This window comes from Podarcis cretensis (genome assembly GCF_951804945.1).
Source record: "Podarcis cretensis genome assembly, chromosome: Z".
Classification (NCBI taxonomy): Eukaryota; Metazoa; Chordata; class Lepidosauria; order Squamata; family Lacertidae; genus Podarcis; species Podarcis cretensis.
The window spans coordinates 17,719,674-17,739,753 of record NC_137184.1 but is presented as its reverse complement, the minus strand read 5'-3'; the positions used below and the strand labels follow the sequence as shown (position 1 = coordinate 17,739,753).

At 42.2% G+C, this 20,080-nt stretch overlaps 1 protein-coding gene across 3 annotated transcripts in view; it reads right to left on the bottom strand.

The window, feature by feature from the left end:
- COL5A1 (collagen type V alpha 1 chain) overlaps window positions 1-20,080 on the bottom strand; it is a 181,126-nt gene that overhangs the window by 17,640 nt on the left and 143,406 nt on the right. For all 3 annotated transcript variants that reach the window (XM_079961194.1, XM_079961196.1, XM_079961195.1), the window contains exons 39-58: window positions 19,666-19,773; window positions 17,793-17,882; window positions 17,187-17,240; window positions 16,029-16,136; window positions 13,262-13,369; window positions 12,617-12,670; window positions 11,364-11,417; window positions 10,636-10,743; window positions 10,481-10,534; window positions 10,269-10,376; window positions 9,425-9,478; window positions 8,440-8,547; window positions 7,482-7,535; window positions 4,969-5,022; window positions 4,486-4,539; window positions 3,612-3,665; window positions 3,396-3,503; window positions 3,051-3,104; window positions 906-959; window positions 400-507 (exon numbers count right to left, since the gene is read on the bottom strand). In XM_079961194.1, the coding sequence (XP_079817320.1) occupies window positions 400-507; window positions 906-959; window positions 3,051-3,104; window positions 3,396-3,503; window positions 3,612-3,665; window positions 4,486-4,539; window positions 4,969-5,022; window positions 7,482-7,535; window positions 8,440-8,547; window positions 9,425-9,478; window positions 10,269-10,376; window positions 10,481-10,534; window positions 10,636-10,743; window positions 11,364-11,417; window positions 12,617-12,670; window positions 13,262-13,369; window positions 16,029-16,136; window positions 17,187-17,240; window positions 17,793-17,882; window positions 19,666-19,773 (1,548 nt within the window). The remainder of the gene's footprint in view (window positions 1-399; window positions 508-905; window positions 960-3,050; window positions 3,105-3,395; window positions 3,504-3,611; window positions 3,666-4,485; window positions 4,540-4,968; window positions 5,023-7,481; window positions 7,536-8,439; window positions 8,548-9,424; window positions 9,479-10,268; window positions 10,377-10,480; window positions 10,535-10,635; window positions 10,744-11,363; window positions 11,418-12,616; window positions 12,671-13,261; window positions 13,370-16,028; window positions 16,137-17,186; window positions 17,241-17,792; window positions 17,883-19,665; window positions 19,774-20,080) is intronic.

The following is a 20,080-nucleotide window of genomic DNA, read 5'->3' as shown; positions in this document are numbered from 1 at the left end:
AATCTAGCAATTTTATTAATTTAAATTTCATAAGCATCTTAGCATGATTTTCCACACTCTCTACCCCAAATGAGTAACAGTTTGACAGCAATTTCTCCATATAGAACATATTTTTATATGCTATTTTTACTAATGGGTTCTCACACTCCCCCCACAAATGCATTTCTTGTACAGGTTCTTTGGTTTGAGAAGTGCATTGCAAAATATAGGAATGTGGAAATTTGAAGGATAGCTGCACAGTGTATTGGTATGAGTAGTGCAAATTAGGTAGCTTCTCATTAAAACACAAGCAAAAATCAAATTTCTCTCCCAGTCACCACTTAGAAATCAGTCTTGCTGATTGAACGGAAGACATAAGAATGAGAAAGGAAATTTCCCATCAAGCTCCTGGGTGCTCACCTGTTCTCCTTTAGGCCCCGATCCTCCTTGAGGGCCTGGAAGGCCTCGGTCTCCCTTTTCACCTTGCTCACCAGGGGGCCCAATCAGACCAATCAGACCTGGATGACCCTAGGAAAGATCAAATGATGCATTTCAAAACCTCAAGCGTGTGAAGGTAAAGAAAAGCTTATTTATTAAATTTAACACATTAATCAAATTTATATCCCACCCCTTCCTCTCCAAGGAGCCCAGGACAGAAAATGAATCAGTGATAAAATAATCTCATTAAAATAGATCAATTCAATTATTAATTGAAGTACTGAACAATTTAAAGCATCTTAAAAAAACATTATTTTTTTTAAAAAAGAGATGTAAGCAAATCTTGTGCCAGTGAGCTGGCATGGCCTAGTGCTTAGAGGGTTGGACTGGGACCCGTGTGTCACAGTGCTGTTAGGCCTGGAGTGAGGAATTAACTCTTTATCATCAAAAGTACACTTGCAAGTCTAGTCCAAAATCAGGCCACTCACCTTTTCTCCCTTTGGACCAGAATCTCCTTTCAAGCCAGGTAAACCAGGCGGTCCCTTAAGAAAGAAAAAGGAACATACTATAAATAAATAGCACCATACCATAAACATTCCTTTAGATAATCAAGATCTTAAACTTGTTTTAGATGGAAATTATGAGGGAGGGGTGAATATGTCAGATTCTGGTTTCTTATTTTTGCAGTCTTTAGTTTGGATCTCCATTATTTCCACATCAATTTGTGATTTCTATAGAAAGTTCTCATGAAAACATTAGGTGCAAACCTTTCCTGATATACACATGCCAATTTCACTAATGCATGCATTTATAGGGATAATTTATACTAGCATTTGCCTTTTTGTACACATTACTTAGCTGGAAAACGTCAAAGGAGGGTTGTGTTTCAGTTCTCAAATTGTTTTGCAAAGTGCCGTTATGAGTTTGAGGGTGGGGGAGGAAGTAGGCTGTATGCAGTTCCTTCTAATTCCTGGATCTAGCAAGTATTAATATATAAGCCAGGTTAGCTTCCTGGCCTCGGCCTTCCGAAATGGCCTCGGCTCAGTATACTTGAAGGAGCGTCTCCTCCTCCATCGTTTAGCTTGGACACTGAGGTCCAGCTCTGAGGGCCTTCTGGCGGTTCCCTCCCTGCGAGAAGTGAGGTTGCAGGGAACCAGGCAGAGGGTCTTCTTGGTAGTGGCGCCCAGCCTGTGGAACACCTTCGCATCAGATGTCCAGGAAATAAACAACTATCTGGCTTTTAGAAGACATCTGAAGGCAGCCCTGTTTAGGGAGGTTTTTAATGTTTGATGTTTTATTGAGCTTTTAATTCTGTTGGGAGCTGCCCAGAGTGGCTGGGGAAACCCAGCCAGATGGGCGCAGGGTATAAATAAATTATTATTATTATTATTATTATTATTATTATTATTATTCCTGTGTTGTGGTCGCCTCAGTGATGAATCAAGAGAACAAAGGAAAGGGGGCTCTGTGCAAGATAAAATATGAGTGGGGCCCCTCCCTTTGGGTTGTTAATGCTTTGAACCCTTCCATCATAGGCTCAGGTTGTATAAATGAAAATAAACCATATATTATAAAGACACCACAGCCTCCTCTGTGCTTCATTCCAAAAGGAAACACAAACCCTGGCAAGAGCTTGGAACCCCTGAAATCTCGCATCACTCAGAGATGGGGGTGCAACAGTACGAAGGAAGTAGGTTTGCCCTTAAATATGACCTGAATCAAATTTCTCCCCCATCCAGACCCAACTCATCTACTTATACTCATGTTTTCAAAAATGTAAATCTCATTATTTACATTTGGAATCTTTGGAATCTCATAATATTCTCAGATGCAAACTTTCTTGCCACCACCCAGCTCTAGCAACATACATGTTAAAGCAGAATGTGTGGGTTTGGGGTGTGCAAGGATCTGGACCTGTAACAGGCTTGAGCCTGCTTTTATCTTAAGCCCACATCTCTGTTCAAGTGTAAGAAGAGTCAGAATGAAGGAAGGATGGAATGCTGTTTTTCCTGTGTAACTTGTTTCTTGTGGTTTCTTATTAACCAGGTTGTGATAACTTTGTCATCCCTAGAAAAGGTGTTAAGCTCTGTGTATAGGTAGAACACTTGAATTAACAATTCAGAAGAGATGGTGATGGAAGCCTTCTCTAATGCAATTGCTTCTTCTTAATAAAGAGAGTCTTCGGCAGACTTTTAGTCCAGCCACAGTGGTGCTTCTTCCACACAGATAAACATGGTTTTGTAAAATACAGACAAGTTATGCGAGAAAGGAGAGTGGAATTCCAAGCTGCATTTTGACTGCAAATGCGAATACACCCCTCATTTCAAAGGCATGCTGGGCAGCTAAGACTGCAGCCAGAAGCTTCTGCAAAAGCTTTGCCAGGTTGGGCCTGATGGGAGTTGGGAGTCCGAAACATATCTGGTAGCAGCTTGATAAAAGCTGGCATACAGTTTATGACTGCAATGTCCATCATTACAAAGCAGACTTCTTTAACAAGATCAGGACACCTGATTTTGGAAATACAGCGGATCCCAGGAATATGGTGGAATCAGAGTGGAAGTGAACTTCCACAACCATCCCCATTATTGGCAAGCAAACAAATAACAAAAATCCTGCAAAACTTCCAGACGTACCAGTGGTCCTGGAGGTCCGTCTGGGCCTGGAGCACCGGGAAGTCCTTGCTCACCCTGCAAAAAAAGGATTACTCATTTTTATTCATTTGTTGAATTTTTAAAGCAATTTCCATAGTTCAATTCAGGCCCATGCAGAGCTTCTCTGAGAGCTTCTCTTGATACATGGCAACTTTCTATGCCCCTGTGTTATGCGGCAGCCTCTGAAGATGCAGAACCCATTCATGGTTTTTTATACTGCTTTGACTTCAGGGAGCCAGCACAGAGTCTAGGATGCTGATGTAATGGCTTGCTTCTCTTACAACAGAAGGCTTTCCTATAGATGACCTCTGTGCTCTTAATACTCACCACTGGGCCGGGGATCCCTCGAAGTCCATCTGGACCAGGCTTTCCTGGAGGTCCCTGAGGGCCAACAGGCCCCGTTTTCCCAGGAGGTCCCTCCAAGCCTGATTCACCCTGTGGTGAAAAAGTAAAAGAGAATCAGGCTCTTGTTGGAGGGAAACAGAGGCTGAAGCTGAACATGGATTTGACCTTCTGTACCCTCAATAAAATTACGTTTTTTACCTTGGCACCTTTTTCTCCTTGTCGGCCTTCAGGACCCGCTGGCCCAGGTGGGCCCTAAAAGAGATAAAGAAGGTTGATAAGCAAACAGAATCAGATCCATATGCTTCCTGTGATTCCTGCATTGCAGGGGATTGGACAACCCTTTGGGCCCCTTTCTGATTATACAATGATTCTCCTTATATGTAAGCCCCTTGCCTCTATGTCCCTGTGTGTTTCATCCAGTATCTAAGGCCCTGCTCTCTCTCTCTCTCTCTCTCCGCCCCCGCCCCCCCATGTCTTGTTCAATGGAAGTATGGCAGCTGCTTTTTCAGTGGTGGTACCAACATCCACTCCATCAAGGAATTAACACTTTGGAACAGCAGATGCTGACCTGACCCTTTCAGAAGGCCTTTGTCAAGGGTAGAAACCTCTATGTGTAGAAACCTCTCACTTATGTGTGTGGCTGGAATATAGCCTAATGTGCAAAGGGAAGTCATGTATGTTGCCCTGCCTACTTTTGCTTTTGGCCCCTACCACCTCTGCTGGGTGTCCCCCCCCGAAAAGGGTTGCTCACAAGGCTGAAAGCCTTCCCCATCTCAGAAGAGTCTCATGTGTGAGTCTGATGTTGCCATACACAGGCTGAGCAACAGATATGGCCTCTGTTCACATTAACAACAGCAACAACAGCAACAATAATAACAATAGAACTGAGCTTCACATTGTCACTCTTGAATTACGACCAGATAGGGGATTGGACAAGAGGATCATTGAGGTCCCTTCCAACTCTACAGTTCTATGATTCTCTGACACCCACCACCATTGCTGGTCTTCCCCTGAAAATTTCTGATAAGCCTTGCCATGAGGTTACAGGACACCATGTAAAACGATAACTTACCCTTTTCCCTGGTGGACCTGAAGGACCTGGTTCTCCAGTTGGACCAGGAGAGCCCTGTATATATGAAAGGAATGTGAGCCAGTTCATCATTGCACCTCTGAGATGATACAGGAAGACGCCAAATGGTTTGACCCCATGCAACCAACCAAGATAGGCCATTAGCTGTCTTATAAAGGTGTCAGGAGATGGCAGAGCCAGAAGGAGGATGGGTCTGGCAGGAACACAAAATGGGGACAGGACAATACCAGCGGTGCCCAATGGGTTTTGGGGGGCCATCACCAGGGAGGAGGGGAGAGAATCAGATGCTAGTGGCAGGGAAGGGGAGAGGTAAGTACCCCTTGATTTCCTGCCCATGCCCTCACCCCAGCAGTCTGGGCTCATCTCCCCACCGCCATCTCCTTCTGGGGAGGAGGAGGGCAAATGCTTGACAGCTGGTAAATCTGGTCTTTAACAAACAGATGTGACACACAAATGGTTACTCACAGTCTGACCGGGTTCTCCATCATCTCCTTTATCACCTGGTGGACCATCTTGGCCCTGAAAAGAAGACAAGAGATATATTCATATTCTGCCATCCACCAACTCATGTTCTTTGAAGGCAGTCACAGGATATGGAAACCAAGGGTTGTTATGACTGAGTCACTGCTGAAGACCACACCCCAGAAGGGGAGCCCCACTGAATAAAGACCCTGATCTCCTTCTCCTTCTGTTTACAATTGCACTGTTATCACTCTTTCCAGAAAACCATGCAAAATTTGTTATATAAAGATCTAATCATCCACCTTGTAACAATGGCTAGGCTAGGCTGGTCCAGCACTGGAGACATTATTCCCATTGTACTCTAAAGGGATGGTGGAACAAGGTATGGCTGTTGGCAGTTGCAGGAAAAGTTATGGAGCATAAATCCAAAACACTCTTGTCAGTTATTTGCTCTCCATTTGTCATATTTGTTTTGAAACAATGGGGAGCCGTCTTCCCCGCAGATCTCCATTGTCTATTATGGACTGGTGTTATACCTATACTGTACACTTTTGGTCTTTAGATTAAAATCTAAAAAATATCTTGGTCTACCAGATTGCTGTTTCTACAGCAAATGTTGTTTGGGTTTTTCCTGCTTTCTGTGCATTTATAAGCAGCACCTACGCTTATAGTCAAGCTTTGTTGTATGTGTCTTGTTTGTTATTATGTGCTTTTTGTTTATCTGAAAAAATTCAATAAAAATTAATTAAAAATAAAATATTGCAACCTATGCCAGAAAATTTCAAGAAAAATGGAAACAGGATCCATTAATTGGCAATTGATGAGGGACTTGGCTTGACATTTGTTAATCATATGGAGAAGATTTGTTAATGATATGGAGATATGACATTTGTTAATGATATGGAGATATGGTCATATCTACAGAGAAGACTTGATTCTCCCAACCCAGGAATTCTGGGACTATTGTTCTTTGCAAGGGCGTTAAGAATCTAGCAGTTTTCAGCATTCCAGTTACCACACTATGATTCCCAGGGTTATTTGAAGAGTTTCATATCTTGCAAATATATTGCAAAAGCAAAGATTATAAAATACATGCATGTTTATTGGACAGCAACCTAAAAATGGTTGATTGTGTTCAGTGTTGAAATGGGTTTTGAATTCAGAAAACCCTAGTTTTAAGATAATTGTTGACCACAACTAATTCCACCTCTACTGCTCACCTAGTGATCTCTCAAGGATAGAAGGACACATCTTAATCCTCTTTAGACTTGCAGTTTTTAAAAAGTCATGTTTATCTCTGAGAAACTGGCCCCAAGGGGGTGATGTAGACACCTCAGACTTTGAATCTTTTGGGGTGGCTATTTGTGATTGATTTGGCCAAAGAATCTCATGGCTGGCACCTACCTACTAAATTTGATTTTATCCAGCAATGTTCATGAATATTTGATATGTACTGCATATAAGCCTTGTAATCCATCGTGCGATATATTTTATGCTACTCATTCTTTTACAAGTTTTTATATTATTATTGTTGTGTTTCTACTCATTTTGCCTCTATGTCCATTTTGATGGTGTTTAGTTTGGTGATATGCTTAGTTTGATGTCTCGTTTGTTATATTTGCACATCTTATTAAATAATCCCTTTAAAAGGATACGATAGATAACAGACGCTTGGGTAAATATGAAATGCAGAATCATAAACCCGCCACGATTTCACTGGTGAAAATGAAACCATTTTTTGCCTGAGTAAGTGGGGTGGAATTTGGCAACAAGGCTTGGTGGATGAAGGCGGAACAGTGTTGTCTGTACTCAAATGAGTCACAAGTAGAGATGTCAGAAAAATTTCTAAGCAAAAAGCAGCAGGACTGGAAACTTACAATGTTTGCTTATTTGTTCCATACCCAGGACAGAAATCAGCCCAAAGAATATGATCAGAATCTACTGCTGTTGTTGCTTTGCAGGGGGTTGGACTAGATAGTGCTTTGGCTCCCTTCCAAATGCTATGATTTTATGCTTTTCGTGGACAGATAATATGCAATTGGCCACATCCCTTTCCTCATTTGCATTGTTTTTCCTTTGTATTAAAATACACGTGGTGGAATAGTGTAATGACCATTACATAATTGATTATTTAAATTACACATTTTGCCACAGTGAGGCAAATAATGTTGTTTTTTGGTGGAAGACGAACGGCAGTGAAGCGGAAACAGCACTGCATTCAACAGATACATGGCAGAACAGAAAATGATGGCTTGTCACATCCCCACTACTTGCTCTGCTCATTACAAGGGAAAATGTCCTCTGTGACCTTCATTTCCCTCCCCTGCAGTAAGGCTACAGAGGCAGTTGAGTAAAAATGAGAGTTAAGTCTTTGATTCTATGCACGCTTACAAGAAAGTCCGTTCCACCAAACCCACCGGGACCTACTTCTGAGTATTGCACTGTGAGGCATATTTCAAAGAGGAAACCAGAAGGAGGAAGTTATGCAAATTAACAGCTTCATAATTGGTACTTACGGCTGGGCCAGGTTCGCCTGGAGGTCCCGGATCACCAGGAAAACCAACTGGACCCTACAAAAAAAATAAAAATGTACAGAATGTAAATCTACAGTTCCTGGGTGGGCATCTTACAAAGAATGTAAACTGCAGCCTAGAGTATGAGCCACTGATTCAGCAGCACACAGGGTTGTATCAAATATTAGATCTTAGTTGTTAATTCATTTTAACAATATTTTAAAATATGTATTTATATTTATTTCATAAAATTTATACACCACTTGGTTGTTAAAAAACTAACAAATCCTCATAGTGGTTTACAAAGAGAATAAAGCAACAAAGTCATCCGTGTTTACATTCAAATGATAAAATCAGCAATAAATTAAAAGCAGATTATAACGCACATGAACATTCAATGTTTCTGGACAGTCTTGCCTAAACAAATTTTTTTCTAGCAGGTGCCAAAAAAGCATATGGCGAATGACAACAATGTCAATAGGCATGGAGTTCCAAAGTGTAGGTGCTACCATACTGAAAGACTGATTTCTTACAAATGTGAAACAGGTATTATGTTAATGGTGCCAGTCAATTGAAAATCATTGGAAATTACTTACTTAAGCCCACTGATTTTAATGGGCCTACTAACATTGGGCTTACACTGGGTACAACCCACAGACATCTAGAGCCAATCCAAGGATGTACAGAGACACACCCACCTCCATGCAACAGCTGTGGTTTCAATTACTCAAACAGGGTATCAGAACATGAGGCCACCACTCAAGTTTGCAAACTGAGACTCGATTCATCAAAAAATTGATTAACAAAACCGAAGCAAAAGCAAACCTTACGAGTGATTGTTCCAGAATACACTGCAAACACAATTATTGATTGGCCAAGATCAGTCAGTTATGTAGATATGGGGAAAGCTGTCCTCCTTTTGGAGATCATGGCCTATGAAATCCACGTGGGGGCTACTTACAGGGCTACCTTTGGGTCCATCATCACCCGGGGGACCTTTGGGTCCTGCGGGGCCAGCAGCACCTGAGGGGCCCGCTTCTCCCTTTTCTCCTCTCTCGCCTTTAGGACCCTGAAAATGGAAGAGAAGAGATCACATTATTCACAAACTTCTTGAAACACCTGCCACTTTAGTTAAAGGTAATACACAGAATCTCTAAGGAAATGATGAAAAGGATCCTCCTCAACTCAGCATCTTTTTTATTATTATTATTATTATTATTATTATTATTATTATTATTATTATTCCTAATCCCCTCCCCATCAGAAATGCCTTGGTCCTCAGTAAAGACAAGTAGTAATGGCTTCTGCTTTTTCTGAAAGACTCCCTCTCCTCACGGCAAAAGACTTCATTAAAGTAAATAGAAGAAATCAATACAATAAAAACAACAGAAGTCCACAAAAATAGCACAGTATACCTGGGACTTAATATCAGGTGGGCAGAGTAGTTAAGGCCATCAGGAAAGGCAAATCTGATATTGTGCTATGGAGAGGCTACCCTGCGTATCTGCATGTAAGGTAAAATTCCACCAAACAGCATATTTTTCAGAGTCCTCCTGGCCTTTGGCAACACATAACTGATGAGTTATCTTTTCAGTTAATGTGGACTCTGGTTTGCTGGAGGTTTTTACGCAGAGGCTGGGTGACTATCTCTTAGGGATTCTTTAACTGGGATTCTTGCACTGCAGAGGGTTGGACTAAATGACCCCTGGGTTCCCACCCAATTCTACAATTCTATGATTATATTAATTACTTATTCTACAGTAACATAGTAATGTCCTGTATGTCCCATTATTGTGCGTATAGCAGAAAAGTGGATTGGGTTGCTATTGAGGTTATATGAACCTCACACTGAAAACTTTAGACAGGACAACTTCAAAACCTCAGCACCATTTCATACCATCTTATTTCCAAACACAGTCATTTTTATAAGAAGATAAAGGCCTTACCGGGGGTCCACCGTCTCCAGGTAAGCCAGGTTCTCCAGATTCTCCAGGTTCACCCTGTAAAAATTGCAGGTCAGGACCATGAAATATAGCCATGCCCTTTGCTTTTGATATTGGGAAGAGCTGTACTCTAGCCCTCACCACTGACATTCCTATGCCTCCTGTTCTCCTTTCTCTGACAATCCTGGAGCTCAAATCTCCGTCCAGTGGTGTGTATGACCTCACTCTGCAGGAGCCACTCTGGGTATTTTAGAAACCAAACTTCCTAACCCCTCAGACCACAAGCTTGCCTGATTCCATGGTGGCATAAAAGCGTAAGAAGAGCCTTCTGGGTCATGCCAGTGGCCCAACTAGTCCAGTGCCCTGTCCTCACAGTGGCCAACGCATTATGGGAAGCTCACAAGCAGGAACTGAGAGGAAGAGCAGTTTCCCTTTTGCAGTTTCCAGCAGCTGGTATTGCCGCCGACCATGGAGGCAGATCATAGCCATCTCTTGCATGACCACCAAAAGCTGAAAAGAGGAATCTAGCAAGTGTCTTGTCTAGCTTAAAGGTTTAAGTGGCCAAGGATGCTTGAGCAGATTCTCAATCTCCTTGCCGTGACCAGTTCCACCCTTTGATGGTCCCCTGATGGCCTCTTGGTGAGAGGAACCCTCAAAACACTGGAGCTAACCATACTCTTGGCTTTCCTTCAGATGTCTCTCCCTCTGAGCTATAGCCTAGGCAAGATCCATCACTTGCCTGACTTTACCTATATCCAGGTAATAACATTGCTCAGATGCTCATCTCCTCCTCTCAAATCACCACCCCAAAGGACTTGGGCATAGAGATGAGACAAAGATAGGTTACCTTCTCGCCGACAGATCCAGGATTTCCAATCCCACCTGGTGGACCTTGAGGCCCATCAGCTCCTGGGGCTCCAGATGGACCCCTTGGCCCTGGAGGCCCTGGAGGACCCTGGAGGATAGGAAAAAAGAGACATTTAATTGGTGAAAAAGGTAACCTTTTGGCATAAGCAGACTGCAACAATAGCAACACTTCAGGGAAAATGGGAACCTTACCATTTGGCCAACATCGCCTGTTTCGCCCTTCTCACCAGGAGGTCCTGGTAAGCCCTGTGGAACAGTGTCAGAAGAGTGAGTAGAGCATCTGAATCACACATTTCTTTCCTTTCCCTTCCTCCCATAAACCACCTTTAACTTGTTTTGGAAATTACCTGCAACCCCACAGGTCCTGGAGGGCCAGGGAATCCTCTTGGTCCTTCGTCCCCTTTCTGACCAAAGAGACCCTGCTGTCCTCGAGGGCCAGGCTCACCATCAGCTCCCTAAAAAACACCCCCCAAAAACCCAACCAAAATGAATGAGGGGATGGAGTAAATCCCTTATGAAGGACATGGTTGGGGCTTTTTCAGATCAGGAAGGAAGGACGGATTTCAGCACAGCAAATTTACCCTACTGTGGCTGCCATCTCAGAATGGAGCATGTTTCATTTGGATGGCTGGTAACTGGTGGAAGAGAGAAACTTAAGGAAATGAGTCTCTTCTCTTTTTGTTTCTACAGTCATGTCCCCACCTAGGGCTTGATTTGGGGGTGGCCTTTGAGGTGTTGTGGGCTCCAATTCCCACCACCCCTGATCAATGAATATGTTGACCTTTGGGAGTTGTGGTCCAAAAATATCTGGATGTCACCACATTGGCTGCCCCTGCTTTAATTTTGAGGAGAAAGGGCTGTGAGCTCCCAGCTCAGCCTGAAGCTAGAAGACTAGATCCTTTAATCCTAGGAAACAGGTTGTGGCTTCTCAATGGTAGAGGAAAGGCACTCTGAACATGATCAGAGACTATGATCTTCACATATTCAAGGATTCCTGGAATGAAGTCCAGTACAGTTCCCAGATAAGTGAAGTTTGACAAGATATTGGATGATTGAGAATAGTAGCCATACTTACAGCTGGACCTGGTTGACCAATTGGGCCCTGTGGACCAGTAGGGCCTGGTGGACCCTGGAAAAAAAGAGATGCATGCTCAGTGAAATGACCAGGGGATAACAAGCTGCCTACCTGCAAACGACATGTAATTGATTATGTTCTCCCCCACACTGCGTTTCTTTTTCATTGAAACAAACAAGGTGGAATGACGTAATAACAAGATAACTAAATTACATAATAATGCCAGGTTCAGTGGAAGATGAACACAAGGAAATGAAATTCAGGTTTGGTAGCAAAATGAAAAGAATGCTGCATGAGACCATTATTATTATATACTTCTTTATACTCCGCCTTTTCCCCTGACAGTTCTCAAGGCAGCTTACAGATAAAAACAAGAAGTACTAAAAACATATTACAAAAACCATAATTAAAAAATAATTATACACTGATAGAATTAGAACTATATACATATATAAAATCAGTTTAAACCATACCAATAATTACAATAAAAACAGCTTGGCACCAGCTCTTTAATGAAGAGCAGGCAGATCTCTAAAGCCTACTGGCAAAGGGAAGTCTTCACCTGCCAACAGAATGAGGAGGGAGCCAGTCTGGCTTCTCTAAGGAGGGAGTTCCAAAGTCTGGGAGCAGCCACCAAGAAGGCCCTCTCCCACATCCCCACCAAGTGGCCCTACGAGGGTGGCAGGACCAAGAGAAGGGCCTCCCCTGAAGATCTCAAAACCTGGGCAGGTTTGGTTGAGGGAATACCATCTTTCAGGTACAGGTGTAAGAGAAATCAATAAGGTTTGGCTTCAGGATTAAGGATAATGAACTTAGTGCTGGCCAACAATAAGAGAGAATGTGATATGGAATAAGGATGAGGGTGATATAAGCTGTGCAAAAATGTTCTAACTTGAGTAACCTCAGACTGCCAGGAGAGCTAAATAACCGCTACACAAACTGAATCTAAAAGATGAAAAACTATTTCTGCAACATTGCTTTGGACACTCTGTAGTATTCCACTATATATGAGGAAGTTAGTCTCTGTGATTTGCGTGACAATGACTACATCCATGTTGTGCACTTTGTAGTGTGTTCAGAGGACTCTGGGTCTCAAGAGTTCAGGGACCTCTCCCAGGTACTTGGAATAAAGAGGAGCATCAGGTGAAGAACAAAAGTTGTCCTGTGGTTTGATTCCCACAGGGAACAGAAAATAATACCTTCTTACATCGCCACTTGCAACAACCCACCTCAAGAGGAAAACCACACCTTACCTGTTCCCCTTTGTCACCTTTACTTCCTTTCTGTCCTGGTTCACCAATTTCACCCTATTCAACAAGGGGAGAACACAAACAGCATTATATTTTGTTAGAGCAATCAATAAAGTTTGGTTTCAGGATTAACGATATTGAGCATTGCTCTGGTCAGCAATCAATAAGGGGTGTGTGTGTGAGGGTGGCATTAGCTTGGTTCAAATCCTGCACTAGTTGTGCAAAAACACTCTATCATGTATAACCACAGCTTGCCACATCATGCTAAGAAAGCTGATTTTAAAAGGGCAAACTGATTATAGTAACTTGTTGAAACCTTTTTGCAACTTTTGTTAATGTCCCAGTATATTTGCTTGTTGTGTGTCAACCACTAACTAAATCTTTTGCACTTTGTACAATGTTCAGAGTACCCAAGGTGACTCTCCAGACATGCACATCAGAAAACAAAGGGATACCCTGGTGTACGTTTCAAACAACAATGTAGAGCAATCCCTCTGCAGGTTAAACAAAACCCAGTGAGAACATTAGCAAAGAGAGGAGGATATCCTTCACTGGATACATGCTAGATTGATAATTGATTAGTGGCAGGTTTTCCTAACCTGATTATTTGGGGGGCGGCAGAGGGTGGTATTGGGAAATGTCTCCTACCTTGTCTCCATCTTCCCCTGGTGGTCCAACAGGCCCTGCTGGGCCAGGTAGCCCAACTGGACCTTGGATACCATCACGACCAGCTGGTCCTTGAGGGCCTTTTTCACCCTAAGAAAGGTTAGAGGGGGAGGAGAAATCAAAATCCCAGATCAAATTCCTCTCCATTATATTGACACATGTAACTTGCTCATTTTAAAACAAGCCTAACTCCGATCCTTGCTCTGAGGAATAAAAAATAAAGTAAGATGATGATGATGATACTCCACCCATCTGGCTGGGTTGCTTCCAACATGTATATAAACATAACAAAACATCAAAAATTAATAACTTTCTAGTTGTCTCTACCTCAAGAAGGTGAGGAGGAGATCTATATCAGAGAGTAAGTAATGAGCTCAGGCAGGATGGATCTCCCCTTCCATCAATGTGCAACTAAAGCTCCCCCCCCCCTTAAAAAAATAATATATATATACCATATATTAAGAAAGCACATATATCAGCAGCTTTATACAGAGTGAGACCCACTGGTCCATCTCTCAGTATTGTCTACCCTGACGGGCAGCACCTCTCCAGGATTTGAGGCACAGTATATTCACAGCTGCACCTGGAGTTGCCACCAGGAACTGAACCTGCATGTAATGTGATGCGAAGTACCACTGACCCAAGACGCTGAATAACAATACAGGAAGGTGCCTTACGTTGAGTCAAAAATCAGAGATGGGGAAACCTTTGGCTCTCCAGTTGTTGTTTGACTCCAACTCCTAGCAGCCCTTGCTGCCAGAATGAACAATGGTCAGGGATGATGCAAGTTAATGTACAGCAACATCTGGAGGGCCAAATGTGTTGCATTCCTATTCCGCAATGTGTTATCGGATTATATCCATGGTTTTAGGCAAGGAGTGTTTTCGCTAGCCCTACCTGGAGAAACCAGTGGGGATTGAACATGGGGCCTTCTGCATGCAAGGCAGATTCTCTGCCACTGAGCCATGGCTCTTCCCTAAGCACAAAGTAAGGTTTTAGTCCTTTTAGTTCTCAAGAAAAGGCTGAATTAATATGGAATATAGGAAGCTGCCTTACTCAGACTACTGGTCCGTCTGGCTCAGGATTGTCTACACTGACTGACCACAGGCAGTCTTCAGGGTTCCAGGCAGGGGGTGTTCCCAGCCTTACAAGTGGGGATTGAAAGTGGGACCTTCTGCGTGCAAAGCAGATGTTCTGCCACTGGGCTGAAGCCTTCCGCAGTGGAAATATTCTGCCGTACATCCTAGCCGAGGTGCTATATTTCAGTGGGCAGACTTTTAGCTTCAAATGTCACTGATGCTTCGTACTGACTGGAGAAGAAATACTGCAAACTTTGAAATTAGCTTAGCTTCTTCAGTTGTCATTTCTGCACTGCATAGGGTTGGACTAGATTGCCCTTTGGGTCTTTTCCAACTCTAGACTTCTATGGCTTTATCATTCTTATGAGTTGCTGTTTCAAAGCATTTCCTTTACTTGAAGGCCTAGATTTAGAGTGTGAGCAGAGAGAGGTAGTTGCCCTGCACTCCCTCCCCCTGCCTGCAACAGGATGGATGTTTGATGTTTCTCTCCTTTCCAAGAGCATCACTTCATCCTCTCCCTTGAATTCCAGGCGCTCTCTGCAGTAACCAATCTGGCATCAGATAAACTACCCATTTCAGCTCTCTGAAAACATTACATATATAAACGCTACGGTGCAGACGTCTGCGACACAGCTCGGAGAGGGAGATTAGTGCCTCAGGCCTGGCTGCCATCTTTCAAAAACTCTACGCCAACACTCAGTTCGAGGTGGCGGGCAGGTAGGAGGGAAAAGGCCTTACTGAGGCTGTGTTTTCCACGCCTCTGAAAGTCACAAGCTGCGTGGTGGGAAAGAAGAGAGAGAGATCATCATGGCCCAGAGTGGAGTGGAAAGGAAAGCAAGAATAATAATGATATTCTCCTGTAAGAAGGGTCATCAACCATCAGCATCGACACCTACCCACCCATTCTGTCTAGTGGTACATCCCCAGTGACTGGGAGCCAGGAGATACACTACTACTGAACATGGAAGCTCTCTATTGAATTATCATACCTTTAAAACACACACACACACACACACACACACACACACACACACACAGGCTTCTCCCCCACGCATCTCACCACATTACATGTTTAGATGGTTGATCCAAGTTTTAATCTTGCTTAGCCTGTTGTGATTTTAACTTTTTGAAGCCTTAAACTATCGTTCATCTTTTCTTACTGTTTTATCTTTTTTTGTAAGCTCATTTTGAGGCTGTTGTCTTTTTAGGATCAATCAGTGTATAAATGATATGAAAATAAATAAATATATAACCCAACATTACAGGCTATTTTGCTGAATTCTGCTGAGATTGCATGTGCTGTAGCCTATTATTTGCGAGTTCAATGGGCCCTGTCCCGTTTCTCTTTAATGTTCAATGTTTTATTATTTTTTATATATGCTGGTACAAATAATAAAATCATTATTATTACTCAGAGTAGATCCACTCGCTCAGGTCTGCTCATTCTCATTGGCCTACACCAAGCAGAACTTAGGGCATGACCCTTTCAACTCAGAGTTACATCCCTAAAAAAAATATTGCCATTCTAAACAATTTAGCTTTGATTCCTGCATTGCAGGGAGTTCATTCCAAGTCTAAAATTCTATTCTTCTAACTAACCACTTGCATCACTTGCAGGATCGGACTATCCCAGCCCCACCCACTGACCGTGATCTGAATGTAAGACTTACCGGTGTCCCTTTCTCACCAGCAGGGCCAGGTGGACCTTGTGGTCCAGGCCGCCCTGGCAGACCGATGGGGCCGGCTGAGCCAGCAGGACCTCGCTCACCAGGAGAGCCCTGGATGAGAGGATGGAGAGAAGGTTGGTGTACATTCAACAACAAGACAAAGGCTGCTAACTTCAGGTTCAGTGATCTCTTTCAGGCTGCTTGCAGACCTGGAGCCCTCTTTAGTGAGGGGATGGGGACCAGAGCATAAGAGCACTCTTCCCTCCTGTGGCTTCCAGCAACTGGTACTTAGAACCATTACTGCATCCAACTGTGGAGGTAGAACATAAGAAGATCTCTTCTGGATCAGGCCAGTGACCATCTAGTCCAGTTCCCTGTTCTCACAGTGGCCAACCAGATGTCAGTGAGAATCCTGAGCAAAAGAGCACTCTCTTGTTTCCTGTGGTTTCCAGCAACTGTTATTCAAAGTATTACTGCCTCTGACTGTGTAAACAGAGCATTGAAGGTTCAAACTCTGTATGAGACAATTGCATATTCCTGCATTGCAGGGGGTTGGACTAGAATGATCCTCAGGGACCCTTCTAATTCTACAATTTTCTATGCTTTTATGCTTCTAACAACTACTAGCTCTCAAAACAGAAAAATTAACATCCATAAACAATGTATAACGGCTTTTTAAACATCATACTGATGTTTCCATTACATTGAGATCAATGTCAGTTGTTACCTACATGATGTAAAAAGTTACCTAACTTACATTAAGTAGTGGACAGTGAGACTAATAACATAGTATTGGGAAGAAACTGAACTGCAGCAGCATGTAAACAGCAGTGATTGTGACAAATGCAGGTCAAAACCAAAATCACAGCCTCGTTACACCCTCTACATAAGGGCTACTCTTCCAGCTTCCTAATGGGTCAACATACTGCTGGCTCTCAAACAAGCATAGAACCCCACTTTATGTAGAATTAATACAGGAAATCCAGTCCTACCAAAGAACCCAGGGCCAGACACCAGATGCCACAGTTTAGGTGCAGCAATTTGCTTTGATTAGAAGATAAGCAAACAAAGAACTGAACAGTCTGCAGCTGTTTCTAAGGTGGAAGAATTTGGCTGTTGGCAAATGTGAAGATTCAAGGCAATTCTAAGTTTTGTACTTACTGCTGGGCCTGGGGGTCCAGGAGGTCCTTCATTGCCCTTCAATCCCACAGGTCCCTGCAGGCAAGAAGATGGGAGAGAAAGAGGAGAAAGGTCACCCAAATGGAAAATTAGCAGATGACCAATCAGGCTTTTGTTAGGGGAAGTCATCTGTGTACCAGTGATTTTTTAAAAACCATTTAAGAGAGAAATATGCAGGCACCCTCAAGAAATATTTAAATGATGTTTTTGGCTATCTGGCTCAAATTATGGAAGCTAGGGATGGGTAGTCGACTGGTGACCATAATTAATAACCTGTGCACTGGAAATACAATGTAAGTTAGAGCAGACAGACAATGTCAGCTGTCAGCTGTACAGTCAACAAATGTGTAAGGCTTGCTGGCCCCTTTTTTGGTTATCATATATGTGAATGATATCATTGTCCACTCATCCAATAAAGCTACCCTTCCAGCATTCCCAGGCTCACAGAAAAGGAACATATTGAGGTACACCAATTATATGGTTCTGTCATCTCAGACTCAAACTGGTATGCAGAAACTATTAAAATTGTTTGGGGGAAATTAGCAGAAGGCACACCGTGATGCTTCCAACGTAAGTCCTGTTACTTACTATTGGGCCAGGAAGACCCCTGTCTCCTGGAAATCCTCTCAGACCAGATGGACCATCTTTTCCAGGAAGGCCGGCAGGACCCGGGTCACCCTGCAAGGAAAGGTTCAAAGTTCAGAATTGGAAGGAGAAACTCATTGCTTATTTGCACAGTTGGATTATTTAAAAAACAAAAGTTTTGTTGTTAACATTCTGTTTATAATGTGAGGATTCAAATGTTAAGAACAGAAATTAGTAAAATAAAAATAATAAACAAAATGTATTTTTTAAAAAAACAACAAATCAAGAGGCATTTAAAAAAAAGCAATTCCTATTCCTTGGGCCATTTTTTAAAAAAGTTTCTTGTTTTAACAGAGAGAGAGAAATCAAATTGATGAGGGACATCATTAAGTTCTCCCTTATGGTCAATACAGACCAATCCTACCTGGGGAGGGGCTATAGCTCAGGGGTAGGTAGAGCATCTGTTTTGCATGTAGAAGGTCTCGCTCAGGTTCAGTCCTTGATTGCATCAAAACAGACTCACCTTTGTGTGGTATGACAAGGTCAAAGTACATAAAGCATTCAAAAACCATATTGTCAGGCAAGCATTGTTCAATGTTTGGATAAGATATAAAGATTTACTGGAAAATAAAACACCAAGGTGGTTGTCACCAATGGAAGCGAAAGCTTTTAAAAGACTCAATATGGAGTCCAAATGGCCAAAATATTGGGAAATTTTGGAACAAGAGGGAGACAAATTGAAACTGCAGAGCTTTGAGAAATTAAAAAATAAAGTGTGAGATTGGCTTCATTATTGTCAGATAATGGAGGCTTACAAATTGGACAAAAAAATTGGATTCCAGGTGGAAAAATCGAAATTAGAAACAGAACTGTTAGAACCCAAAACTAAGATTTTGTCAAAGATGTATAACTTGCTGTTGAAATGGAATACTCAAGATGAAACAGTTAAATCTGCTATGATTAAATGGGCACAAGATGTTGGACATAATATTATGTTTGCTGACTGGGAACAGTTATGGACCACCCGTTTGAAATTTACGGCATGTAATGCCTTAAGAGAGAATATTATGAAAATGATGTACAGGTGGTACATGACCCCAGTCAAGCTTGCAAAAATCTATCATTTGCCGGACAATAAATGTTGGAAATGTAAAGAGAATGAAGGTACATTCTTTCACCTTTGGTGGACGTGCCCAAGGATTAAGGCTTTTTGGGAAATGATTTATAATGAAATGAAAAAGGTATTTAAGTATACCTTCTTGAAGAAACCAGAGGCCTTTCTCCTGGGCATGGTCGGCCAATTGGTGTCAAAGAAGGATAGAACTTTCTTTCTGTATGCGACAACAACAGCAAGAATACTCATCGCAAAATATTGGAAGACACAAGATCTACCCACTCTGGAAGAATGGCAGATGAAGATGATTGATTACATGGGTTTGGCAGAAATGACCGGCAGAATCCGAGACCAGGGAAAAGAGTCGGTGGAAGAAGATTGGAAGAAGTTTAAAGATTATTTGCAGAAACACTGTAAAATTAAGGAATGTTAGAGAGATGTTGGAAAGTAACTAAGTGGTTTTCAGCTGTAATGCTTAAGAGATAGAAAATAAGGATTTGAAATAAGTAAGACCTAATGGTAAGGATTTGCTGAACAAACAATTTGAATTGGAATACAAGAAAGGGTGGTATGAGGAGGTCTGGAAAGTAAGGGAAAAAGAAAATATGTAAATGGAATTCATATGTGTCTTTTTGTTTTTTCTTGTTTTTAAATTGTTTTTAATTTTTGTATTTTTGTATTCCTGCTTTTTTCTTTTTTTCTTTTCTGTTATAATGTATTAAATTTTAATAAATATTTATATATATAAAAAAACAGACTCACCTTTGTTCCTTCCTTTCCAGCTAACCCAGGAAGTCCTTGTTCACCTGGAGGTCCAGGGGGCCCTGGATGGCCACGCTCACCCATTGGACCAGTTTCCCCAGTAGGACCCTACGAGGAAAGAATAGAGAGTAATTAAGGAAGGAGACACTTCTTTTCCACATGACACTGAAAGCAAGAACAACACATGCAAAAATACCGGAACAGGAGAGAGGGAGCTTGCATTGCAGGGGGTTGGACTAGATGATCCTCAGGGTCCCTTCCAACTCTACAGTTCTATGATTCTATGATCTGAGAGGTATATCAAGCTCTGTGGTTTAGCAAGAATAAGTAAGTCCCAAGTGCTGCAACCTTTTCACATCTATAAAAGTATGTGCATATTTGTATATTCTGCCTAAGGACTGGGACTGTTTTAAAT